We start from the raw sequence: 27,756 nt of genomic DNA on the forward strand, positions 1-27,756 counted from the left end.
ATGTTTCAACTCATTACTCTATTGGCTATTGATTCAAACTTTTTTCACAGACACTTAGCACTTTCTGGAGTTAACTTATTACTGGAGAAAAATGGAAACAAACCACAACTTCCATAAGGATAACAGAATACCACCCCCACCCTGCTCTCCTCCAAAAAAAAAAAAAAAGGTTCTAGTCCTCACACTTTAGTTCACTGGTGAGGCAGATGGAACAGAGAAAGAAGATTCTCTGAAAACGTAGAAATTCAATGAATATGAACAGGGAAAACCAAAACCAGAGGTGCTTCTGTGATTAAATAAATGTGGAATGTTTGTGTAAAAAGAGAGTTACGTGGATTTAATGTACGGTTTTTAGTCTTTGATGTTTATGATCTGTTGTGAACTTTGAGGAGGATACTAGGGCGTTTTTCACAAATGTGTTTCATTGAGAAGCCTGTATTTGCACCTTTTGGCAACTGATCTAGGTTTCTGTAAAGTCACATTTTGATTAGAAGCCCAGGCTATGTCTTCAGAAGTTTGAAAATCCTGTTTATTCTTCACAGTCCTCTCGAAACCCTTTCTTCCTCCTCCTCGGAGGTACTTCTTTTTTCCTTATTTGTTTATTTATTTATTTATTTATTTATTGTTAAGATTTTATTTATTTGACAGAGAGAGACACAGTGAGAGAGGGAACATAGCAGAGGGAAGAGTGGGAGAGTGAGAAGAAGTAGGCTTCCTGAGGAGCTGGAGCCGGATGCAGGACTTGATCCCAGGAGTCTGAGATCATGACCTGAGCCGAAGGCAGATGCTTAATGACTGAGCCAGCCAGGCTCCCTTGGAGGTATTTCTTACCACACCAACTGGATGTCTTTTCCCTTTTGCACAAAACTCTGATGTAGTTTGTACATGTACTTGGTACTTTTTTTAGTAGATGTCCTATAGTACTTCATTCTGTCCCCTGTCTCATTCACCTTCGTTTTCTTGCAACATTTCGTATGGGGCTGATTTTGCATTCATAGACCCGTAAGTATGTACAGGCTTGAATTTCCATCCTCCCTCATAGGGAACAGAACTGAGAGAAACTTCTGGGTTTTTTTCCCCTAAGTATGGTTGATATCATCTGAGTGGTGCAGTTGTGCACAGGCAGAAAATTGGGGCTTTGGGCAAGATAGTTTTGATCAAGAGATGGGCTTATCTGAGGGTGCATATGGAAGTTGGGAGTAACCGTCCTGTCCCGACTGTGGATCTTGGACTGTGGATGATTATTCACAATTCAGAAAATTAGGGTTGGGGGATCGCTGTATGCCATGTCTCTCCCCACAGTTGAATCACTTGCTCTGCCTGTCACTCTATTCTAAGCATGTTCACGTATTGAGATAGTTTGTTCAGTTTTGCCAAAAGGTGGTGAGCATGGGGCTTATCACATTCTTCAGCAGATGAAAAGGTAGAATAAAGCTCATTCTGCTATTACGTGAAACAAAAAAGTTAAATTGATAATTAATTAATATTATTTAGTTTTTGTAAATTTCTGATTTTTTGGTAATTTTCTAAAAATTAAGAATTTGCTGATTCTTTCAAAAGAAGATGGGTCATTGTTGGGTAGGAAACACCTCTGTATGATTAAGACTTTAATGGCTGGTCCTCATATGTCCTCACCTATTTCCCTACCAATTAAAAATACATTGGCTAGCTGCTGTTTGAAGGGAACAGCTCTGGTCTTGGTTTCCTGTATTTGTCATTCCTGGGAGATAGCTCCTACTTACAGGATGAGAATGACTTACGAGTTTATGTCTTTTTCAAGTTTTCCTTACTTAGGTTTTAGGTTTGGGATGTGTATACATATTGAGATGATATAGCTGTGACTTCCTACTAAGAACAGTTAAGTATAATTTTAATGTGTTTTTATGTTTGATGGATTTATTACAGTCATAACTCACTTAAGAGAAAAAGTTTCATTTAGAGAAGATACTGAATGAGTGGTCAAACACTGAGTACATAATAACTTGCTTCTGAAACAACTGTATTCTCAGTTCTAGCCTTTCAGTTTATAAGTGTGTTCCAGGCTCCTTTACTGACCCATTATTAATGACAGAAACAGTGGGCAGGTGCTAGGGTAGCAGAAACGGCACTGCTGTGGCACTCTTATGGACATGGACCATGAAGACTGTGGCATGGCTTATAAGGACTGGGAGCATCTCACATACTTCGCCGGGGAACCTAATTATAATTGCCTAAAATAATCAGAAAAGGTTAAATTATTTTCCATGTAGTATTTAATAATATGAGAAATGTAGGATATAATTTTTTAAATCTATTTTTTTAAAAAAACCAACAACACTGTTTGGCCCTGGGCACATTTACTTACCTGGAAAATTGATTTGTCCCCACTGGTACTCAATAAATGTAATATGGCAATGAAGGCTTGCCTTTTTTTCCTTGGAGTATTTATGTAGCATCAACCCTCTGAGGCATATATTGATATGAAACTTAGGGAAATATTCTTTTTACTAAATCCAAAGTTTTTAAAACTTGAATATGTATGCAAAAGTGTGAGTGTGAAAACCAAAATAGGTCTTCTATACTTGTCCCCCCAAGTGTTTGTTTTGCTGGTCCAACATTTTATCCTCAACCCTATGAGAGGAGTGCAGGACTGTTTTTTTCTTTTTAATCAAGGCTGAAGGCTGTGGTTCTTGTTGTTATTCTGCAAATTGATAAAATAACCAGAGCTAAATTCCATTTCCTTAACATCTAGGAATTTTTTCACTACTCCAGTTATATTTGGGTTAAGAAATACAAGCAGATAATCTCCATTAATATGACTATTTTGTGAAATCTTATTGTCTGATCTCACATCCGTTATTCCAGTTTGTTGAACTTCCTCAGAATTTCATTCTGAAAGTGGTAGCTCTTTTTTCCAGTCTTGTTACCTGTCTGCTGTGTCTGTATTTTACTCCTGTATTCTTACAAACCTTTGTATGTAATATGTACACTCTTATTCTTCTGGGTCAATTGGGTAATTTATAGGAGTTCATTCATGGTAGTTTCTTAAAGCTGTTCTGTTCAGAGTCATAATGCTTTATTTTATTACTCTGCCAAAATTAGACAAGTAGTCATCTTTACCTCATTTTTTTTCTGAGTTCCTCTGTATCAGTTAAAACAACACATTCTGTGGGCATGCAACCCAGCAGGCTTCTGGTTTTGTATTTAACAAACGCAATTTAAACAAAAAAGTAGAGCCAACAGTCTCCCTGCTCATTGCCCAGCTTCAGCGGTTATCGGTTGGCAAGCTTCTTGATCTTCACGAATATTATAAAATCTTATTGTTTCTGGTAAGACACCAACTGCATTTATATAAAAGTACATCCTAGGCAGAAAGTTGTCTAAACGTTACCAGTCTTTGGGGAATTGCATGTTAAAACCACATTAAGGGGTGCCTGGGTGGCTTAGTCAGTTAAGCAGCTACCTTTCAGCTTAGGTCATGATCCCAGAGTCCTGGGATCGAACCCCACATCAGACTCCCCATTAAGCAAGTATCCTGCTTTTCCCTCTCCCTCTGCCTGCTGTTCCCCCTGCTTGTGCCCTTTCTCTCTCTGTCAAACAAACAAATATCTTTAAAAAAAATACATTGAGCTACTACTGTACACCCACTAGAATGACTCAATTTAAAAAGACTGACCGTAGCAAGTGTTGTTGAAGACATGGAGCGTTTGGAATGCCCATACTTTGCTGGAGGAAATACAATACAGCCCAATCCCTTTGAAAAATAGTTTGTCAGTTTCTTAAAAGGTTAAATACACTTTTACCATAAAGTTTAAATATACACCTGCCATAGGAATTTAACCAAGAGAAATGAAAACATGTCCACACAAAGACTTGCAGGTGAACGTTCATAGCAGCCTCAATCATTAATAGCTAAAAACTGGCAGCAGCCCAAATGTCCATCATTAGGAGCCTCGGTAAACAAATACAGCACCATGGGTGAATCAGAACATTACGTGAAACAAGAATAGCTATACACAAATGAAGAATATATGCCATATAATTTCACATAAATTTACGTCAAACTTAGATTTAGTCCTTAGTGACAAAAACCAAATTGATGGCCTCCTGGAGCAGGGAGTGCGGGTTTTCTAGAAGGGAGACACAAAGGAACCATGACTGGGGGTGTTGACATTTGTCGAAACTTAAACTGTACTCTTAAAACTGTGTGCATTTTGTCTTATGTAAATTGTGCTGCCTTAAAATGTATCCTAGGCAAAAGTTGTTCTGTTTAGCAGACCACAGCACCTGTTACTCTTCCTGCCTGCCTCCCTTGTTTTTTGTTTGGATGGTGGGTGATCATGCATCTGTAAGCATGTGGGGAGTCATTTTGGAGGTGCCCCTAGTTATTTCTTCTAAAGCTGTGGACAGAGCTGCACAAAGAGGACGGGAGGGGCTTCTTTGTTTCCCATGCCATGGGAACATGCACTCAGCTTTGGCTCTTGGATGCTTTCCTATTTCCATTTTGTTCTAGAGCCTGAAGTTTGCCCTGCATCCCCCAATGCCGGAAAAACAGTTTTATGCTTTGTGTTTTAGAGAACATTTTCTGACTAACTGGAATCCATCATCATTCCTCCTGGCAATTTTACCTCTGGCCACAAAATGTTTGATGATCAAGGATATCTTCAAAACACAGCAGTTTTCTGTTAGTAGAAGCATTAGATTAGTGAGTATATTTGGAGAAAATGTACTGTCTTGCGCTCTCACTTGCTTATTACTTGCTTAGACATCACCCAATTTCTACTAATAGTTGTGCTGCCTGTAATATAACACTGATTGGGATAGGATGTAATGATTTATCACTTTACATGACTGATAAGTGAGAGTGTTTTATTCCTTTTATAGCTAGGCCGTAATGGTTTTGGGTGCAGTGCTTAGGAATGTAAAATAGTCCTAGGAACAGTTGATCTGAAAGTCTTCTGGACTTTAACAGCTCAGAAAAGGATGAGGGCTCTTCAAATGAACTGAACCTGAAGAAGGAGCTCCTGGTGGCCAAAGCTGGAACAAAATAAATAAATGGTAGTATTGGGTTTTATTTATTTATTTTTAAAGAGTTTATTTGAGAGACAGAGTGATAGAGAGGGCACACGAGCAGAGGGAGAGGGAGAAGCAGGCCTCCCCTGCTGATCAGGGATCCAGATGTGGGGCTCCATCCCAGGACCCTGAGATCATTACCTGAGCCAAAGGCAGATGCTTAACTGACTGAGATACCCAGGCAACCTGGGTAGTATTGGGTTTTATTCGCATATAGAATAAAAGTAAATACCCATGAATTCATACTGATAAAAATAAATGGGAGAGAAGAGACTGCTTTTAACCTACAGGAGAATTCTATTTAATAAATACAGAAGGAAAGAGGGACTTGGGAAACCACCATTAGGCAAAAACAGAACTATAGTAAGTTTTGTGCAGTCCACATTTGCATGCCGAAGTTAGTGGGTGAAAGTTGGAGGAGAAACTGCATATTCTTATGTATAATCTCAAGATACCCTTTTAAGATGGTTGATTTAAAAGACAGTAACTTTAGAAAAACCTGACTGGCATCACCGTAGCCTAGTGGTTATGATTAACGTCACAAATAACAACAGTGAAAACATGAACCCTTTGATACAGTGCATGCAGGAGGACATGCATCGTGGCTGTGGTGTTATCAAAATGTATGACCTCATTTTGATCATGAGAAAATATCAAGCAAAACAGAAATGAAGGAAATTTCTGCAGAATAAGTGACTGGTACTCTTCAAAGTTATCAAGGCCATCAAAGACAAGGAAACTGAGGAGCTGTTGAGAAGTAACAGCACAATGCAGTGTGGGGAGCCTAAACAGGATGCTGAAAGAAAAAGGACATTGGTATAGGGGTGAGAATTTTTTTTTTAAAAAAGATTTTATTTATTAATTTGACAGAGAGAAATCACAAGTAGATGGAGAGGCAGCCAGAGAGAGAGAGAGAGAAGCAGGCTCCCTGCTGTGCAGAGAGCCCGATGCGGGACTCGATCCCGGGATCCTGAGATCATGACCTGAGCCGAAGGCAGCGGCCTAACCCACTGAGCCACCCAGGCGCCCCAAGGGGTGAGAATTTAAAAAAAAAAAAAAAAAAAAAGTGTGTCCAGAGGCACCTGGGTGGCTCAGTGGATTAAGTGTCTGACTCTTGATTTTGACTCAGGTCATGATCTCAGGGATGTCAGGCTCTGCTCTGGGTATAGAGCCTGCTTGAGATTCTCTATCTCTCTATTCTCCCCTCCCTCAGCCAACTTGTGTATGCAACACTTGCTCTCTCTTAAAAAAAAAAAAAAAATTGTCCAGTTTAGTTAACAATATTGTACCCTGGTATTAATTTGGGGGTTTTGATAGTTAGGTTTATATAAGAAGTAGACATTAGGAGAAGCTGGATGACAGGTATATGCCAACTTGGTACTATTTTTGCAACTCTAAAATTAGTAAAAATGAAACATATAAAACTTGTTTCCAGACTTCTGAAACAAAGCACTTGAAAAATCTCTTAGCTTTGCAAATTAGTGAATCAGATTTTCAGTGAATCTTTGAAGAAAGTTAAGTTACAGCAGTTTGGCTTAAGAGGGAGAAAGTCTTTCAAACAAAGGCATTGAAGAGTCGTTTTTGCAAGACCACAGGTTCCTTACCTTTATTTTGTTGGAATTTTATTACAGGGTATGCAAATTGGCTTACATTGATGCTGAATGCAGATACTTGATTTGAAATAAAGTACCAACTTGGAAATTTCTTGTGTTGGAATGATGTGGATACTTGCATGTATGCACTATACCATATTCTTAGTTTATACAAATATCCCCCTATAAGCGAAGGATTTAGATAAATCTGTGTAATTGGAAAGCTTGCAGGTAGTAGGAGAATCCCACTTGATGCCACAGTACTTACTCTTGTGATAATGTGGTTCCTGTAAGACTAAGAAAGCAGAGGGGCACCTGGGTGGCTCATTGGGTTAAAGCCTCTGCCTTTGGCTCGGGTCATGGTTCCAGGGTCGTGGGATCAAGCCCCGCCGACAGGCTCTCTGCTCAGCGGGGAGCCTGCTTCCTCCTCCCTCTCTCTGCCTGCCTCTCTGCCTACTTGTGATTTCTTGTCTGTCAAATAAATAAATAAAATCTTTAAAAAAAATACTAAGAAAGCAGACTTATTAATTGTGCAATGCTTTGAGAAGTCATTTGTTAACCCATAGATCTTTTCTACTTTGCTAGAGAAACAGAAAAGATCAAGAGCATTCCTTAGGCTTTACTTCCTAAGGATTTTGTACCAATTCATTGGCCCTAGATATTTAAAAATAACAGGCATTGTACAGCACAGTGTCAGAGTCTGCTTTCTTCATACCTATATAGTTGTGAGTGTAGGTTGGATATGTTGAAATAGTTGGGATATTTGAGTTAGGAGGAAAGGTGAAGGGGCATTTGTGTAATTTGAAGGAATGGAAGAGAAACATTCCTTTTGCAAATGCACCTCCTTGATTAACAGATTCAGAGAACTGTTTTTTTCAGTCCTCATTTGCTGCAACTTCAAATATTATGGCTGTTTTTTTCCTGTAATCATTCTCTCTCTCAGTATGCCATTCTCTTTTGTTATCCTCACTGGTTTCAGTTCCCTCCTTCCTTTGTTGAGGTTCACTGGGTGGGCAGTGTGGGTTGATGGAAAAGAGCATAAACTTGGATTAAACTCTACCAGTTCTGGCCTTCTGTTTATGTCAGACCTTCAGGCTTTGGTTCCTGCAGTGACTTTAGAAAGTTGTGAGAATTTGAGATGATCCATGCAGGACACACAACACAGTGTCTCTGTTTTCAGGATGCGTTTCATTGCTGATTACTTTTTTTTGCTTCTTCCTCCCCTTTTAAACTGGGAGCTGTTCAGTCCCCGGGGTAGATATTTATATTCATTGAGAACCTACTGTGTCCTAGGCTTTTGCTGGGGAACAGCAATATAAAAGATGAGTTGAACAAAGTCCCTCAGTCTGAGGCCCAGAGAGAATGTTCAGTGAAGTATTATAATACTAAAATCTTGTGTTACATGCTGATACAGCATCTGCTGTCTGCTCCACGTTGTACAGACAACATTCCTGCAGCCAGCAATAATGGAGCTACTGTCAGGAAACAATTATTTTGAAGCAGGTTTGGGAAGTACAACATAAAACTTAAAATGTCAGTATTGCCTCAGAGATGTTCATCATCTTGTAAGAAGAGACAAATAAATAAGGTGGTATTATAATGTAGAGTATTAAGTAGTAGAGGTAGATCAGGCAGTTTGGGAACCCTGAAAATCTAGCCACTAACTGGTATTAGCCAGGAGAATTTCCAAAAGCTGGGGTATTTGGTTTGCATCTTCAAATAGGTATGGGTTTTGCACATCAGTTATGGGGAAGGACACTTCCCAAGCTAAGGGATCAGTAGATAAGCAAAAGCAAATGGTAAAGGATATCTTCTGAAAAAGCTGAGCTAAGGTACCTGTAGCTTGATGTAGAATTCAGGAGCAACTTGAGGTGTGGTGACTGTAGAGGAACAGTGAACTTGAGCGGAGTGTTGGAACTGAATTGTGGGGAGCCCTTCACATCTAGTTAGGGAGTTTTACTTCTGTAAACCACTGGCAGGGGCAGAGATTTTAGAGAAATACCCAAACTTTCTTTTTCAGACCCTTGGTCTCAATAGCATCGTGTGAGATTAATTAGAGGGAAGGCTGAAAACACTAAGGAGGAACGTGCTTAGGTCCTGAAGTAGAAGAGAGGAAGACAGTGAAGATGTTAAAAGTGTGGTAGGAGAGATTGAGGCAAGTGGGCTGTGCTGTATGGTAATGGTAGCGTGTGAATAATGAGGAGGAGAGAATATACAGAGTTGTTGGTCTGAACACAGTAATAACAAATGTTTGACACTAAAAACATTAAGCAGCACCTTAATTTGGATTGGATGACATCTGTTTACTTGATAGGAAAATTTTTCTGAGAATTTTGCCCAAGTTAAAAAAAAAAAAAAGATACTTAATAGGTAGTGGCTGTGCACAGAATTAAGAGTTTTTATATAAGAATGTTTCTTAATGTCCTTAACATCACTTTCTGAGGCCCTTCAGAACTAAAGGGATTCAATCTAGAAAGAAGTGGCTATCAATATTTTGCAACAGGTGTTTTCTTTATCTAAAGCAGATATTGGTACTTGCATGACTAATTTCTTAGGCACTAAGATAGGTGCCTACTTGGACCTGTTCGGGTGTGATACGTGGCTGCTGACCATGGATCTCGACATCTTCTCGTCTTTATTTAGGTTTCTGTTCTTATTCAGATAATCCTCATGATTTTCTGGTTATCAGAGAAATGTCATTCACGTGTAACAAACAGGACCAGACACTGAATTCAGAGATTCACTGTACTGTAGATGTCAATGCTGGAAGTCCCGCCTGCACCCCATGCCACACTGTCCCACATGCTGCTCACAAAACAAAATCATAGTTACAAGTTGAAGGAATTCTGAGACTCCATTGCTAGTTTCTTTTCTTTTTTTAAAAAAGATTTTATTTATTTATTTGACAGAGAGAAATCACAGGTAAGCAGAGAGGCAGGCAGAGAGAGGAGGAAGCAGGCTTCCCGCAGAGCAGAGAGCCCGATGCGGGGCTCGATCCCAGGACCCTGAGATCATGACCTGAGCCGAAAGCAGAGGCTTTAACCCACTGAGCCACCCAGGCGCCCCTCCATTGCTAGTTTCTGTAGCTGAGAGCTCCTAGTGGTTTCAGAGTCCTCATCTTCATTCACGTCTAATTTTTCAGTTGTTTGAGATACCCTAAAATTTCCCTTTGCTTACTGGAAATAAAAACCATGATTAACCTGAAGTGTCTAAAATCTAGATAACCTTAAGAGGCAGAGTTGAAATTGTGTAGAGGCCATCAAATAGTCTTTCCTCTGGCATCTCTTTGGTGATGGATCAGACTGGTCTCAAGGTCATTAATATACAGAAATTGCTTTACATTTTATCTTGGGCTTTCCCCTTGGAATAGGTGGTACATATTAAAATGTTGTTACTTAGATCTGAGCAACTGGTGTGCTCCTGACCAAATCTACGACGCTTGGCTATGCATGGAATTACCAAAGACCTGAGTTTAATATCAGTGTAAATGATATATCTTACAATGGGTAAATCCTTGTGTTGCTATGCAGTACAAAACTTTATTAAAATTATTGCAGTGTTTGAGAAGAGTTATCATACGACTTTATAAAAAATAAGTGAATATATTCAGAGTTCTTCAGATTATTCTTTCTAAATCCCACTTTCTGGTAAGTAAACCCCAGCAACTAGAATCATGAACACATTACATATAGTTTTGGTGGAAATCATTCGATGAAATTTTAATGGAAGTGCTGTTGTAATCTGGGCCGCTTCCCCGTGTTTGTAAATATTTCTCCTCTATGTTACATTCTTGTACAGACCAGTGGGTTTTACCTGTGGATGATTTATTTGATTTTGCCTCCCAGAGAACACTTGGCAGTGTCTGGTGAAATTTTTGCTTGTCTGAACTTGGGGATGGGGTGTTACTGGCATCTGGTAGGTAGAGGCCAGGGATACTGCTAAGGACTTCCCTGTGCCTAAGCACAGCCCCTACAGCAAAAAATGAGGAGGTCCAAGATATCAATAGCGCCGACGCTGAGAAAACTCTGTAGTAGACAGCCTTCCGAAGTGATGGCAGGCGTTAAGTTTTGATTACCGGTGATTTACGAAACCCACTATAACATGATAATTTGACCAGGAACTAGCTTGTTTGTTAGAACTGTTATTTTCTGGTATGTACATTTTTGCTTTGTTTTTAAGGGTTAGGTTTGAAAGAATCCTTAAAGATTACCTTAATTAAGCCCAGCCCTTTAATTTTACTGGTGAGAAAACCAAGACCTGAAGAAAGGCTACTGACTTGCTAGACCTTAGATTCCTTTGAATTATCTTATTGCTTATTCCCCTTTGAAGATGTTCTCATTCTTTTGTGTGTTTTGCAAGTGCCCAGTTTTGTGACACGAACTGTAATTTCAAAGTAGTGAAATGCATTTTAAATGGGATCTTTGACAGCTGTAATTTGCAGAGTGATTTGGATTGCTTTAGTATAGTGTTTCTTGGAGAGAGAAGGACTTGGTTCATCATTGGGTTTATTTGCATCTGCAAATGTGGTTTGCTTAGAGATCTGTAGTTTCTGTGATTCCTCTTAAATCATTGACATCATTTATAAAGTAATTTTGTGTGTCTTTTGCAAGAGGAGAGAGAGGTCATATCAGTCACTAAACCAACAGTGTAGTTTGTAGAATGTACCTCATGATGTTCAATCCCATTTTTTAAAAAGAGGCTAAATGAGTTACTAAAAAGATAAACTGAAAACTTGCCTTTGCCTTGGGAACAAATACTCTAGTTGTTTCTATTAAATATTGAATACAGGTGTCTTAGTTAAAGGTGCCTTTAGAGATCACTTACCTCTAATCTCCTTTGCCAGTGAGGGAACTAAAGTTTAGAGAGGATACGTAACTCATTCAAGATCACACTGAGTTAAGTTCCAAAATACAGAAAGCAAAGAGGGGGAGACTTTTTAGACACCTCACCTGTGAAGTTCTATGATCCAGCTTGTGTGTCAGTGATCACCTCCTAAAACAGGACCCTTACCAGCGATCTGGGCCATTGGAATCTATTCTCCTCAGTTCCTTGGAAAACTGAGCATATATCCACACACATCCCGATGGCACAGCACCCTGACTAGGCATGTGGGAGACACAAGGCAAAACATGTTCAGTGAATTTGAAAACAAAAACCAGAATTCCAGAGGCGAAACTGGGAGAGGAGACAGCACAAGGCATGCCATTTCTCTGTGCCTTCCCTCACATGGGGTTTGAGAGGTAGAAGATGCTAGCCCAGAAGGTAGGGATTGGATCCCTATTGGGCTTTCTCCTCTAAAAGAGGGGCTGGGGAGAGTTGCCTCCATCGCACCTGTAGTGTCCTGGACAGTGGCTTCAGATAGATGATAGGCTGCCTCCAGAGTGGCAGTGGCTCAAAGATACTGCTCAGAGGATATCTCTAGCGAGCCAAAGAACCTTTTCAGTCTGGACACTGAAGTCTGTTGTTGTAGAATTAAATTTATGTTGAAAATTATGAATAGAGGTATAAAAAAATTCAGTTAGCCATCTTCAAAGAAGGTCCAGTTTAAAAACAATTTAGTAAATAGTTTTCCTTACTTCAAGTGAGCTAGTACATTCTTAATGAGTGAATGGGCTTGCTTTTGAGAAATGGCTGTGGGAGAGGCACCTGGGTGGCTCATTGGGTTGAGAAATGGCTTGGGAGATCTAAAGGGCATATTTGTGGGACATTTACTTAAAATATTTGAATGACCACAATAAAAATCTGTTATTTTAGGCACCACAGGGGAGAGGAAATAGAAGGAAGCCAGATTTTAGTCTATAGTTGAAATACTTTAAGCCCACTTCTTAAAAGTTGTTGTTTACTAAGTATAAAATTTGTGTTGATTTTCAAACTTTTTTAACCTGCATTTGGAGGTAATGTTGCTTTTCATGTTTCTTTTTTTAAGTTTTGCTGAGGAATAATTTCAGCTTCAGTTATTTTAGAAGTTGCTTTCTGAGTGTCTGCTTTCTTTGCCTGTAATAAAGCAGACTTGAATAGTAAGAAAATTTGGCACAGTTCTAGGATAGCAGTTCTCAAGCTTTTTGGTCAGGAGTTCTGTTGATAAAATTATTATAGATCCCAAGGAGCTTTCAGTCATATTGGTTGTATCTATCTATAAATATTTTCCGTATCAGAAATGAAAACTGAGAAATGTTTAAAACACAAGACTATATAAAGTTGACCCTTGAACAACAGGGAGGTTGTACAGGTACAGACCTCCCTGCCCAGCCCCTGCAGTCACATCTGCATATAACTTTTGACTCCCTCAAAATTTAATTAACCTACTGATTGCTTACTCTTATCATTTCTTTGTGATAACATAAACAGTTGATTAACACGTATCTTGTACATTACATGTATTACTGTATCCCTGTAGTAAAGTAAGCTAGAGAAAATCTTACTAAGAATATCATAAGGGTGGGGGCTGCCTGGGTGGCTCAGTGGGTTAAGCCTCTGCCTTTGGCTCAGTTCATGATCTCGGGTCCTGGGACCCAGCTCCGCTCTCTGCTGTCCTCCTGGTTCTGCCTCTCTCTCTCTGCCTGCTGCTCTGCCTACTTGTGATCTCTTTCTCTCTGTCAAAAAAATAAATAAAATCTTTTAAAAAATCATAAGGAAAAGAAAATACATTTACAGTACTGTACTGTATCAGAAAAGATCTGTGTATAAGCAGTCCTGTATAGTTCTAACTGTATTGCTTTAAGCATCAGATGTACGGACATATTTCATGAGATGTCAGAGCAGTGATGTCACTATGTCATATAATCTTTGGAAAGTGAAAAGGCAAGTAGTGTTTTAGAATTACTGTGGAAATAATTACTATGGAGAATAAATTACTGTGGAAATAGTTTTTGGCTTTTATAGGTAGACCCTCCTTGAAAGGGTCTGGAGGACTGACCCGCCCCCTGGAGTTTCTGGACCACAGTTTGAGAACCGTGAAACTAAGATACTCATTGCTGCCAGGTTGTTCTATAAACTAGATGTCTTGGGGCACCTGGGGTAGCTCAGTCGATTAAATGTCTGCCTTCAGCTCAGGTCATGATCCTGGGGTCCTGGGTTTGAGCCCACATTGGGCTCCCTGCTTAGCAGAGATTCTGCTTCTCTCTCTCTTCCCCACTTGTGTTCTCTCCCACTGTCTCTTTCTCTCTCTCTCTCTCTCAAATAAATAAAATCTTTAAAAAAAAAAAAAAAGATGTCTTCCTTTCAAGACTCCAAACTACCTGTAGCTCCTTTTACCTGTTGAATGTGTTTGAGTTCTAGAAAAGTTATATAGTGCATAAATTTAGTGGTTATTTGTAAAGTAGGTGTGTTTCAGGGATTAAGAGACATATGAATATTCAAAATGACAATTTTGAATCTAGAATAGAACATTGCTGATTCTACTATTTGTTAATGATGGTTATATTAGTTCTGTGAGAGCCACTTGTTCCTAACCAAGTTGTATCTGGAGAGCATTAGATAGCATAATTAACTTTAGGATACTAACATGTGTGAAGGATTTATATCTCTAGAACCATTTCCTGGGCCAAGGTTTACCAGATCTTGCCATTTGCTTCCCAGTATTTGAGGAAGGGTGGTAGACACATTTGCAGCTGGAAAAGTAGTGTTTTGAAATGTGCCTGTTAACTTTTAAGGGGAATTATTTTGTTGAGTATCTGCATTCTGTGTACAGGTGCTATGGTAAACTAAGTGAACTTCACCTCGTTTAATCTTGACTTCAACTGTATTAAATGAGATATTGACCCATTACCATTTTGAGTAACTACTACTACTAGCTCTCAGTAGCGGGGCCTATATGCAGTCCAAAGGCTGTCCTAACTCCAGAGTCTGTGCTCTCCCTGTCAGCAGTGTGGAAGATGGTGGAAGGAAAGATACAGGAGATAAATTATGGTGCTGGTTTGGGTTTTTTAAAAACTTGGTAGCTGAAGGCAGATTTGAGAGAAAGCTTTTAGTTTTCTGGTACAAAGTAGAGTGGTTACCCTGAGTCAAATTTGCGTACTTTGGTAAGGAGTGACCTAGAATGAGAACTAAGACCCCTTGGGTCACTTAATGGCTAATTCTAAAAGATAAGCCAAAGGATTTGAGAAATTTCATGAAGACAAGTGTTGTTTACATGAGAGAGGAAAGAACATTTTCTTTATTAGAAGGAAAAGAATAGCAAGAAGAGATATTGTTTGGGAAGCAGAGAGGCATTAATAATGCCATACCATGTATGATCCTAGCAAAGTTAAGTGATACTTGACTTTTAAAGTTATCCATGTGAAAATTATGATTGGCCTCGGTGAAAGTCACAAGATCATACAGGTTTCTTTTCACCCTGGTGCAGCGTGGCCTGACATTGTGGCTGGAGCAGCTCTGGGAAAGGCCACGAGTACTGATCTTTCACAGCAAAGCCAGCTAGGTCTAAGTAATGTTGTCATGGGCCCCAGCCAGCCAGCCAGCTGAAAGGGCACCCCGGTCGTTGGGACTAATAACGGGTACGACAAGGTCTTGTGTTTCCTGCATCAGGGAGGAATTGGGTTGGGAATGGTTTCATTTTCCCAAAGCTGAACATAGGTCTGTTAAGATAATCAGTCCTTTGAAATAGTGTTGGAGAAAGCACTTAACTAGAAACTCCCTGGGGATTTATTTTTAAACCAGATTATCTGCTGTATTTCCTCATCTTTTACTCTTCATTGGGCTAGTTGATCACGTTGGAGATTCTTAGTACAGAAATTTTAAAGAGATTAAAATCCTTTGTTTAAAAAAAGCCTCAGCTTACATGGGTAGCTGAAAGAGTACCACCCTGATAGTCTGGAGATGATTCTTCTCTTTGGGGTAGTTGTTAACCCTTTTATTTTGTTTTAAAACTGAGACTCTTGCTGGCTATCTAACTTACCTTTAGAATTATTGAGGATAAAGTGAGATGATAATTACTAAAAAACAAGTATACACAAAGGGAAAGAACCCTAAAAGTGGCCTATTACCTTTAAATTTGTTCTGTACATTTCTAGATTTTAAAAGTTTTCTATCACCTTTTGAGGTCTCATGGTCATTGATGTTGGGGCTAGAATTCTAACTTCTGTTTCTGTTCACAGCATTTCTCTTCTGGGTTATCATTGCTATTTAAAAAAAAAAAAAAAAAATACAACGGGTCAGGACCTGGTGGGTAAAATGAACAGAAAACAGGTTGTTCTTGTAGAGCCTCTTTTCTGTACTAGTCATCAAAGCCAGGGGCCATTATTGTGGTTTGGACAGTGTTGTTGACCCAGTGTATACATTGCCTTGGAAGTAAATACAGACATTGTTGTGTTCCTAGCTGGTATGTTTTTGTTTGGGGGCATCATTAATACAAAAGTTCAGTCACTGTTGAGTGTGGTAGAATCTGACCTAGCTAGCCCAGTACATATGTATAGGATGACCTTTTGCACATAGGGACAGGAAAATGGGTCGTGTGAAGGTTCATTTATGTTACTATGTGATATAGCATTAAAAAATGGGCTCCTGATAGGAGTGAGCTAATAGTGGAAAGGCATTCTTAGAACTGTTAAATCCTTGAAGTTGCTAGTTCTTCAACTAACACATTGCCAAGGCAAGACAAGGTTTGGGGAGTTGTAAACATCCAGAGAACTTGAGGAAAGTACAAGCTTAGTGAAGATGTTTTGTTAAGTTTGTAAAGTACCTTTAAAAAAAAAAAAAAAAAAAAAGGATGAGTTGATTGATTCCAGAGCCTTTGGGGGTATTTTAATTGAAAAGTGAGACACCAGATGGAATTCTCTTAAGTTGGCAAAATGCACAAATGATAATTTAGGAAAAGCTGAACATAATCAGGGAAAAGATACAATTTGTTAGTGATAATTTAGGAAAAGCTGAATGTAATCAAGGAAAAGATAAAATTTGTTAGAGATTCTTCTTCTTTGTTGCCCGAACCACAAGAAAATGGATTTGTCTTGTTGTGTGTTTGCTAGCTGAGATAGAGAAAATGCATGAGAAATGAGTGGTAAGATCTCATGTTCCCCTGAGTACATAAGCAGACAAAAAAATGGGTATATGGTGGAAACACCTCTTAAAAATAGGTTTGACTAAAATTTTTTTTAAAAAGGTTTATGTGTGTTCCCCCAAAGTGGCATGAGTATACATAACAAAACAATTCAGAAAGATTGTTTTGTGCTTTCATTTCTATTCATTCATTCAGATATGTTTAAACTCTGAAATTTTTCTTTCCTAGTATAAAATAAGGTTTCTATACATGAAGATTTGCTTCACTTTTTATGGAAGGGACTCTTTACTGAAATATTAGCTGTGTGGGTTTTTTTTGTGGTCCCCCCCCCCTCAAGATTTTTTATTTGTCAGAAAGAGAGAGGGAGCAAGGGCACAAGTGGGGGGAGTGGCAGCCCGAGAAGCAGACACCCCACTGAGAGGGAGCCTAGTGCTGGACTCCATCACAGGACCCCAGGATCATGACCTGAGCCGAAGGCAGACACTTAACAGACTGAGCCACCCAGGCATCCCAAAATATTAGCTGTTTTGAATGCAAGTACATAGACATGTTTTCATAATGTCTATTATTGAAAATGTCACAGCATATTTTCTTTGTAAATGTTTATTGAAACAGCAATAATAAACCTATAAAATAATTTTAAGATATTTTTCCCATTAAAAGTCTAAAAGAAGATGCAAAAATCTTTAGTGTCAACTTTACTCTCTAAGGAAGGGAAACTAGGCCCCCCTGTTTATAACATTTCTCAGATAGGTTTTTTCATTTGTTTGTTGTTGTTGTTATTTGATTGGCTTTAATTCAAGGCTTAGTGGACATCTAAAGCTTAAGCTGTGCGCTTTGATCTCGTGCTTCCCACTGTATTTTGAAGGTTATTAATTGCTTATTTTAGGTTTATTAGTTGAAAAACAGGTAATTTTGAAGAACTTAGACTGGCACCTGCATATTGAAGAATTGACCCTTTCAACATGTTGAAAGTTGTGCCTATTAAGTGCACATTAGGCAATGTAAATCTATGGAAGGGAATGATTTCTTATTGATCTGCAGGTGTCCCATATCATGATAAGGGTTCACTCCTTCCTGGGAATGTTCCATAGACAGTGGAAAGCATTCTTGTCAACCCCCCTGCCCTTTTCTCTTCCTTTAAGGACAACCATAGGGGCCTTTCCAGAATGAGGATGGTGAGGCTAATGTGGCTACTGGCATTCTTGGCAAGTTGTCTGGTGATAACCTGGGCTTTTCAAATCCCTGGTACCCTGGGCCCGAGTCTCTCACAGACAGACACACATGCACATACATGTCTGGACTCTTGAAAAGCAGAGAGAGTCATTTGAGGTTATCTTCGTAACAGGAGTCCAGAGAGAGTCCAGATAGATCCGGGTTAAAAATCGCAGCTGAGCTACTTAATTGTTAGCCTTAGACAAATTTATCTTGCAGCTCCTCATTCTTCTTATTTTATGAAGTGGTGACAGTCCATCCCTCCAGTAGAGGTGCTGTGCCCATTCTGTGACGGCCATGCAAGGACCTTGCCTCAGCCATTCCAGGCAGTCCTCAGTGTCTTGTCTGGAGAGGCTGGCGCGGCCTCGCTGGAGCCGAGTGTGCCATTCTCCATGCGCATTGGACATTCGCCTTCTTCCACGTGCAGTCACAACACAGGCCTGGGAACAAGAAGGGGACAGGTGGCAGGAGCTACCGAAACTGTCCTGACAGGGCAGCACTTTGGGGGATTCACACTGGTGAGCCTTCTAGTTTTCTTTACCCTCCCCTTCCAAAATAATTGGCTTTGCATTTTGAACCAGGAAGTATTGGTATGCACTTCGTTCCCAAACACTGTGCACCTTTTAAAAATTGGTTAGCTGTCAGGTGCCTGCTTGACTCAGAAGAGCATGTGACTCTCTGATCAAACTCAGAGCCCCACCTTGGGTGTAGAGATTACTTAAAAATACAGTCTTTAAAAAATTGGTTAGGTTTATTTCCTACCTCATCCCCAGTACCCTTCAGAAGTTCTATGGCACTTGTTTGGGTGGGGGTTGAAAAAGCTGCTATAGTAATTTAAGTAATAAATGCTTGTCTGTTGTGGAAGGTTTTTTGTGGGGAGGGTACAAGTAATGCCTGAGGACCTAGGTTCTTATTTTAGGGCATATATGACATAAAACAGCAATATTTTTGAAACAACACAGATGCTTTTAGCAGACACTCTGTATTTCTTGCTTTTTTTCTTATTATCAGATCCCAAATAGCCTTGGGTCCTTTTCATTTATGAGGTTGTGGCCTGGTAGGCTATTGGAGAATAGCACTCAACTTCACCATTCTTCCACCGTTCATTTTCTTAGAAGCAAGTAAGAATAGTCCCATTGGTATGCACGTGTGCTGCATATTAAGAATTACGGCTGAATTTTTCTGTACATGTGGATTTTTTTCCCTGTAGGTACTGGATCATGGTGCATGTGTTGAAGAAGAATTCTGATAGTGTATTTGTGGAAGTGTTAGGGAATGATCACCAGGGGCAGAAACACATGGGCACCTCACCTGTTGGCCATGGTATGCCCAGAGCCTTGGCAGGCCGGCCGTGTTTGGGAATACTCCATCCTGGACAAGCATGATGTCAGGCTGGTTGAGAGCATCTTTATGGCCCGCACACTCATGTCCCCTCCCACACCCAAGACACAAGTAACTTCCTTTTTGATGGAAGCTGCACTTGTGGGTGTAGCATATAGAGTTGTTGAATGACCTGAAAGTAGTGTAACACTGTGTGTCAGCTTTACTCCAATTACTCAAATTAAAAAATTAAAATTAGCAATTTCCTTCTCTCTCTGATCATAACTAGCTCTCTTTTCTGTTCTTAGTGCCTGTTTCTCACTGAACCATACACCACTTTTAATGTCCATGGTTTCTGATTCTCCTCTCTGACTTCCTCTAATTTCTCCTCATAATACCCCCTCCTTTTTTTTTTAAAGATTTTATTCATCCATCGGGGGGGGGGCGGAGAGCTAGCACAGGCATACAGAATGGCAGGCAGAGGCAGAGGGAGAAGCAGGCTCCCCGCCGAGCAAGGAGCCCGATGTGGGACTCGATCCCAGGACGCTGGGATCATGACTTGAGCCGAAGGCAGCTGCTTAACCAACTGAGCCACCCAGGCATCCCTCATAATCCCCTTTTTATGTAGCATCTTTCTCCTGTCTCAGAAGAAAGGTGTCCCCATTCCTTTCCCAGGACTCTTCTTCGTTGTACTTGTCTCTCCTTTGCCCCATGAGTTAACCCCTCTTTGGCCTGCCTTCGGCCTTTTTCCCTCTTTCAGCATACAACATGATTTAAGTTTTCCTTTTCCTATAGAAATCTCAAACCTGTTGCTTTCGATAATGGCCAGAGCTGTCCTCTACCTCAGCACCACGATGCTCAGAGAAGGGTTCCTGTTTCCCACCTCTGTGCCAGGCCTTGTGCGGCCTGTAATCCGTCAAGTCTTTGGAGCTATTGATCCCATGTGGCCTGCTCTCCTGGAAGTCAGCATTGACGTCCTCCTGACCACCAAAGCTTCAACCCTCTTGTCCGGTCTCATTTTACTTGGTCTTTCTCTGCTATGTTTGTTTAGTCTTTATTCATCCAGTAGATAATTTTATTGAGTATCTGCCACTGTGCTGAATGACATGGTGACAAGAATGATGAAGATGTGATCTTGCCACTGAGGAGAATACAGTTGATTAACAATTCAGTACAGCGTTACAAATGACAGAACTTTGTAGGGTGTTCTAGAGTGAGACAGCCTCCTCTAATACACACTGGGTGGGCCTGTTGATTAGGACCTTAGATTCTGTCTCTGTGGAAGGTTCTCTTAGATAGGTGTCTAGGGGCCCCCTCTGTGTTTGCGTGTCAGAGTTCTCTGGAGTAAAGTGGACATACTGGCTTAACTGAAATCTCCCTTAAGGTGTAGTTTTTCATAAAGTTTTTCTGCTTTTTTAACAGTACTAATTTTGGTCAGGTTACTCATTTTGATGCCTGAGCGGCGTTTAGCGTATGGCATTTTATTTTAACTTATATAAATTGTTCCGTAATCCCTTTAGACAGTGGATCTGTTTGTGTCCCCAATGAGTGCTTGCGAAATGTTTGGTAGTGGTGCTTATCTTCCTTGTAAGTATTAATACATTCGAACTTGTGCTTTGGCAGAGTAGCCTGTGTTAGAATGGCTGCTTCTGCCTTTCTCAGAACCTGGGAAAAGAGAAGGTGACCTTTCACATAAGGGCTGTGAGTGTTTGGGGACTGTGGGCTTAGAGTAAGTATACTCCTCCCTTTCCTTAGGGTACCTCCCATCTGTGTTTGAATCTCTTGGTCCAGGCTGAGGGGTACCCGTGACTGGGTTTTACGTGTGCCACCCCATGAGGAAGGCCTGTGTTGCTGGAGGCCGGTAGGAAACTTGATCTGAGATTGGTTGCGCCTTTGTTGGTCTGTTTTCAGGCAAAGCCACACGGGCACCGAACAAGCACTAAAAGGCTCAGAGCAAACCCAGTGGCTTCCATGCTCAGGCTCACCTTGGGGAACTCATGGGAGTGAGCTATTAGTTTCCTCCTCTGCCTGCTTTCCTCCTCATCCACACCACACCCGCACTCAGGAGCTCAAGGAACGCAGCAGTTACCTTAGGGTTTCAGCATGTCATGAATCTAGCAGTTCTTAAGTTTTGTTTTTCTAAATTTGTTGGTTTGTTCCCTCCCCCACCCCACCCCCACAGTGTTCATCCACTGGCCTACCCACTGATGAGCCAGACCTAGGGTGTCGGGTTATTTTTCCTGGCCCAGTTCTCCATCCTGGAGAGGGATGAGAGGGAGCTCTAGGGTCTGAAGGTGATGGTTACATTCGGCAGCCAGTCGTTCACCTCATTAATGGCCCATCTGGGTATTTGTTTCCTACCTTGTTTTTGGAGACTTTATGCTATTATAAATGTCGGTCTAGATGGGAATGTCTTTGAAAGTGAATATTGTATATAAGCATAGGCTTGTGTAGTCTTTATTCAATGAATATTGTAAATAAGCATAGGTTCTTCTTTCTCCCTTTCCCATTTTGGTCTGAATGCTTTTGCATTGTGCACAGTGTTTGGCAGCACTTAGAATTTGTAAACAATAGTGTTAAGAGCCAGTGTCAGTTGGAGATTGGCGGGGACAGAATGGTTGATGGCACAATGAATGTATCACTTGTCTGAGGTTTTTTATAGTGACTCTCAGTCTTTCACCCCCTTGGGAGCTAGTATGAACCATAGTTACCTTTTATTGCTCTATATGTGTTGTCCATGCCAATCACAGAGCTGCAGGGGATCCGAGCAAGTTGGAATAATTAGATTGAGAAGTGAATGTCACACTTCTAATTTCATTCTCCTTTCAAGGGATTACCAGTGTCCATTTAATAAAATGAGATTAACCCTCTGCAGCAGGAGTATTTGAAAGCTGTCAGTCAGTATAATCTTGACAGCTCAAAAGAAGTAGTGTTCTCAGCGCTCTCAGAAACACTGTCATGTTTTATGGGCTGAAAGACTTGTGAGTACATGTGTGTGTGTCATTAAAGGTAGATATATTTACACGGGAGGTGGATTTGAAGGAGGAAAGGTTTCATGAGCTTAATCTGTACTGCACAGACACAATAGTGTAGAAGTAACAAGTAGTTTAGTTTTGAGTTGCTAGATACCAGTAATAAAATACCGAAGAAACTATAAATCCAAAATTTAAAAAAAGAGAGAGAGAAATAATTTATAAAGCCAAGAGTGATGTGTCTTTTCTGAATGTTCTAGAAAACCTCGGATCAATTCTCAGCTGGTGGCACAACAAGTGGCACAACAGTACGCCACCCCACCACCGCCTAAAAAGGAGAAGAAGGAGAAAGTGGAAAAGCAAGACAAAGAGAAACCTGAGAAAGATAAGGAAATCAGTCCTAGTGTCACCAAGAAAAATACCAACAAGAAAACAAAGTAAGTTCCCATTCTTAGCTAACTCGGCACACTGTAAATGATTTTGCAGGTGAATCTAAGCTGTGTTTTAAATGCCTTTTGTTATGTCCCCACCTTAGACCAAAGTCTGATATTCTGAAAGATCCTCCTAGCGAAGCAAACAGTATACAGTCTGCAAATGCTACAACAAAGACCAGTGAAACGAATCACACCTCAAGGTATTTGAAACTAGAATGAAATACAGCACTGATGCTCTGATTTACTTGGTCCTAGTCAAGAACCCATGGGTGGTTTTGTTCCTGTGGGTTTGCAGGCTAAGAATGGTGTGGCAGGGGGAGCATGAGCTAGGTATGGGCTGTTAACTTTGAAGACACACGTATGTGTGTTTGGGCCATTTCTGTATCACTGTGGCCACAACAGGAAAAAGATAAACTGATGATAATTTGCATTGGTCCAAAGCTTTGTTCAGTATTGGTTTCTATTGCCAAAGGAGTAAGCTTTGGTATGTGTGGCTCCAGTTTAGATTCGTTGCCACAGTGTCACAAAGTCTCGTGTGTACTGATGAAGTTGCTTTGAATCCATAGCTTATTTAATTGGCTGTTCCCTGGGGTGTTGCTTTCAGGCCCCGGCTGAAAAACGTGGACAGGAGCACCGCACAGCAGTTGGCAGTGACTGTGGGCAACGTCACCGTCATTATCACAGACTTTAAGGAAAAGACTCGCTCCTCCTCGACATCCTCATCCACAGTGACCTCCAGTGCAGGGTCAGAACAGCAGAACCAGAGCAGCTCGGGGTCGGAGAGCACAGACAAGGGCTCCTCCCGTTCCTCCACGCCAAAGGGCGACATGTCAGCAGTAAATGATGAATCTTTCTGAAATTGCACATGGAATTGTGAAAACTATGAATCAGGGTATGAAATTCAAATCCTCCACCTGCCCATGCTGCTTGCACCCCCTGGAGAATCTTCTGTGGACATCGGCCTCTTAGTGAAGCTGCCGGGATAATTTCTGCTTGCCATGGGCATCTGGCCACCAAGGAATTTCGCACCCTGACGATTACTCTTGACACTTTTATGTATTCCATTGTTTTATATGATTTTCCTAACAATCATTTATAATTGGATGTGCTCCTGAATCTACTTTTTATAAAAAAAAAAAAATCTGCTGTGCACAATTTTCCATGTACATTACAACTGGTTTTTTGTTTTAGTTTTGTTGGGGGGGTGGTTGGGAGGGGGAGGGAACTTTTATTTATTGTGTTCACAGACTCCATCCTTTCAGCATATCCTTTTAAGTTTAGTTCTTTCTTCCAGTTATACTATGTACTATCAGTTTTGATATAACTATATATATATAAATATAAAATTATATATAAAGGGTTATTTGAAACCAATCCATGGCAACGCTGGTGCTTGATACACTGTGAAGTGAATACAACATTGAACAGTTACAGATCTGGGACAGTCCCTTCTATGAAAGTGCTGAAATTAAATTAAAATCAGTCTTACATGAAGTATGTTCCAACCTGCGTGGGAACTTGACTCTCTCATCTGTCTAAAGAGTACTGGACGATAGAAAAATATATATTTTTTAAACAATGTGATCTCAAATTTAAAGACTGCTCCAGATAGCCTGCATTTGCAATGGAATAACTGACAAATCACAAATGGTTTAGTTGGGAGGGCTTTGATCGTTCAAAAGTAACTAAACTAGCTCCAGAATGCCAAGTATTCGTGTAAGTTCCGGTTACATGTTAACATTGCTGTTCTTACCATAAGCACTCATGAAAATATGGTATTCTGTCACTCGAATTCCATCCATTTTCCAGACCTCTACTCATGACTGAGGTAAATATAAATCGTCTCTTAGTTTTAGGATTAAAACCGTTTAAACTGTATTTTTGGTCCATACCAGAAACAACTCCCTATCTCCACTTTGCACGTGACATTGCAGTCGTGGTTTTTGTAATTGAAATTGGTTTGCGTTGTGTCCCCTCCTTTTCCTTTCCTTACCAATTTAGTTACAAGAATTCTTTCTCTTTCTTAAAATCTACTCTTGTTTGCTTTACTGAACAGAGGTTATCAACTGCACATCCAGTCCCGACATGGAGCTTTTCAGTATTTGGAGACATTTCTCAATTCCCTGCTGTGGGAAGGAACTCAAGTGGTGAATGGTGTAAGCACTAGCAGCCAGAATTGCAGGGAGAGCTCATCCTTCCTGTGAGCCTGTGATCTTTCTCTCTCTCATCGTAAAGATAGCTTGAGCGTACTCTTTCAAGGTTTCTTTTCACTCGTTTTTTTTTTTTTTTTTACTATCTTGCAAAAACAAGCAAAAAACAAAGGCCACTAATAACGATTCCACCCCCTCCTTAATTTTCATATGTTTTGTTTTGCTTTGTTTGCATTTAGGGTCTCTCTTCCGTTTAACTCTTAACATTCATATCCACACAGTTCATAGGCTTCAGAGTCATTTCAAGCATGGGAACTTGGTGTTACCTTCCTTTACTTGATTGTACCGAAGGACTCCCGGGAGGGCAGCCGATTTGTGATGAAGCGCCACGTTTTGGTGTGGAAAACCTGGTTTGCTTAAGAACAGAAGTACCTGTCTATGGAGGCAACGAGTAAAACAAAAAGAAACAATTAACAGCTTGATTTGAGTAGCCAACAGGAAAGGTTCCTTTCACATTTACATTAAAACTATTCTATAGTCACCAATGCACCATAATTCAAATTCTGTTCTCAAAGGTATAGACGATAAAGCAGTGCCATTTGTTGCTGTGGTCCTATTCTCAAATGCATGGACAATTGTTCCCCTCTTTTTAAAATAATGCTTGTATCTGGGATGCAAGCTATGCTATCTTTTTAAATACATTTTTAAAGTATTTATTAATGAACCAAAGGAAATCCGATGCTTTCTGTAAGCATCAGAATATATAATACATAGTGATTTGACTATGAATTTTAAATCCACATTTTAATATTAGTGGGATATTGCAAAGACATTCCTTCTAAAGTTTTAATATTCCTTTTATTAAGGGTCTCAGGGAGGGTAAATTAGTCAGCCATATTTATTTTCCAGAGATGTAAGGAATTGCTACGTTTTTTAATTAATTTTTTACAAAAAAATTTAAATGCCACCAAACTCACGTGGGTTGCACTGCTTTTTGAACCAATAAGTGTTGGTATGCACTTTGTTCAGAAACACTGTGTACTTTTTCAAAATTAGTTTCATGTAAAGTGATTGGACCCCTAGATTAGTGGAAAAAGCTGATTAACCAGCTACTCATAGGCTGCTAATTAATTCATTGCCAATGTCTTGGTTTTTTAGTTTTGCCTCCGTGATAAATCAATACATGAAAGAATGGGGCGGGGTGAAGGAAGGGAGGATTGCGTTAGAACAGGTGAGATGAAATTGGCATTTGGATAGACCTGCAGCTAACAGTGGGACTTCTCTCAACAGATGTTACGGTGCCGGGCCTCTAGCTGCCATCGCGTCGTCTGTTGAGGTAGTGAGGCGGTAGGTACCTTAAAACTTCTAATTTCCGAAATTGATGACATCCCTCAGACATGTAATTCTGGAAATGGAATTCCTGTAACTTTCTTGCATTTGCAGTTTGCCCTACAATTAGTAGGCAGCTCATAAAAACACTAGTGTAGATTATAAAGATATATATTAAAAGAGGACCAGAAATACTTGGTATTCAGTGGCACAGTAAGCAGGTTATAAAAACGAAACAAAACAAAAAAGCACAGTGTTACGCTTGCAAGTTTCCATTTGTTTTAATACCACAGGATCTTTCACATGCGTGCGCGCGCACACACAGAGCTTACCTGACTTGCTCTGCTCGAGTCATGCAGTTTTTTAAAAACGGTAAAGACATCTGGACACCCACAAGATATTTTAATCAAAACCTTTCAGTTTCAATCTGGATCTTTTAAAAACATTGGCAGAAGCTTCTGTGAGTTTAGTTCCACTAAAATGTTCCACCTGCCTTATCAAGACCATTCTCAGTCTACTTTTTTAAGCTACCGTATCTTAAATTATTGAAAATTTATTAATTGCTGAATATATAATAACCTTTGCTTGTATGTAACCGAAAATGGTTTAAGAGCCAACATTTAGAGTATGACAATGGAGCTGAACAGTTTTTAATGCGCAAGCAGTTCTGTTCTTGTGTATGACTTGTAACCTTAATTTACTGTGTAAAGATGGTTACATTATTTCCTTAGCTTTGTTTGTTGGAGACAAATAGAGAATGCTTGTTAAGTATGTCAAAACATAATCTTATCTTGTGAATTTTTGTTAATGTATTATACGAGCTATATTTTTCATTTGCCCAGAAAGACAGCTTGTATAACGCTTTCGGAAGTTTCTGCTCTGTAACGTCTTTAGAGCTGACAGTCTGTTAGGTTTGTTTTTTTCTTCATGCTAAAGTGTCAGTTGGTGGTTTTGTGAACTGGTCAGAAATTCACAGGTCTTAAATGTTTTGGGAAAATTTATATTGGACACTGCTCTTTGTCTAGCAAATAAAAGATGTTAATATATTCCTGTTACTGGCATGTGCACGACTATGTTATTAGAAGCCACTTTATCATTTTCCTGCTTTAAATAGAAATGTCTATTTATGAATTCTGCTTGTAGTTTTTTCACAAATAAAATAGTAAAATTTACGCGGAAATCTTTATTTACTTTCTTGTGTATAGATTTTAGCCCCTAGGAAAATGGTTCATTTTTGTACTTGAATCTTTAGCTTGTGGGATAGTTCCAGGGGGAGCAGGAGGCTAAGGACGACTCTGGTTGTTTATCAGAAGCGCGAGTGGATTTGTATGTCTCAGGACATGTCTCTAAGCTGCAGCAGCAAGCATAATTGAGCGAAAGAATGTCCAGATGGGGGAAGAAAAGCAGCTAATGTGTGTAAGCTTATCCTTTGAGATCGGTTGCGCTGATTTAAAGAAGATGATGGCTGACGACAGTTAAGCGGATGACTGAAAACCCTCCGAAGAAAACCCGTTTCTGGCCAAGTGTAGTTAGGTACGTGGTGACGTACCTCGGATGTCAGCGAAATGCAGCATCGGGCTTAAAAGCCACACAAACAGAGCAAGTGGGACTGCCGAGAGGCCACGGCAGCCGCTGTACCCTTCCAAAGAGTATGGGAACCCCTCAAAACACTTCAAGATCGCCCCCGATTACTCT

General features: G+C 40.0%; 1 protein-coding gene across 1 annotated transcript in view; it reads left to right on the forward strand.

Moving 5' to 3' along the window:
* Positions 1-23,723, forward strand: part of RYBP (RING1 and YY1 binding protein) — a 78,159-nt gene extending 54,436 nt beyond the window's left edge. The window contains exons 3-5 of the mRNA XM_082685827.1: positions 22,409-22,585; positions 22,684-22,782; positions 23,187-23,723. Coding sequence (XP_082541953.1) covers positions 22,409-22,585; positions 22,684-22,782; positions 23,187-23,439 — 529 coding nt within the window. The 3' untranslated portion in view covers positions 23,440-23,723. The remainder of the gene's footprint in view (positions 1-22,408; positions 22,586-22,683; positions 22,783-23,186) is intronic.
* Positions 23,724-27,756: the final 4,033 nt, after the last annotated feature.

The sequence above is a fragment of the Mustela nivalis genome (genome assembly GCF_964662115.1).
Source record: "Mustela nivalis genome assembly, chromosome: 1".
Classification (NCBI taxonomy): Eukaryota; Metazoa; Chordata; class Mammalia; order Carnivora; family Mustelidae; genus Mustela; species Mustela nivalis.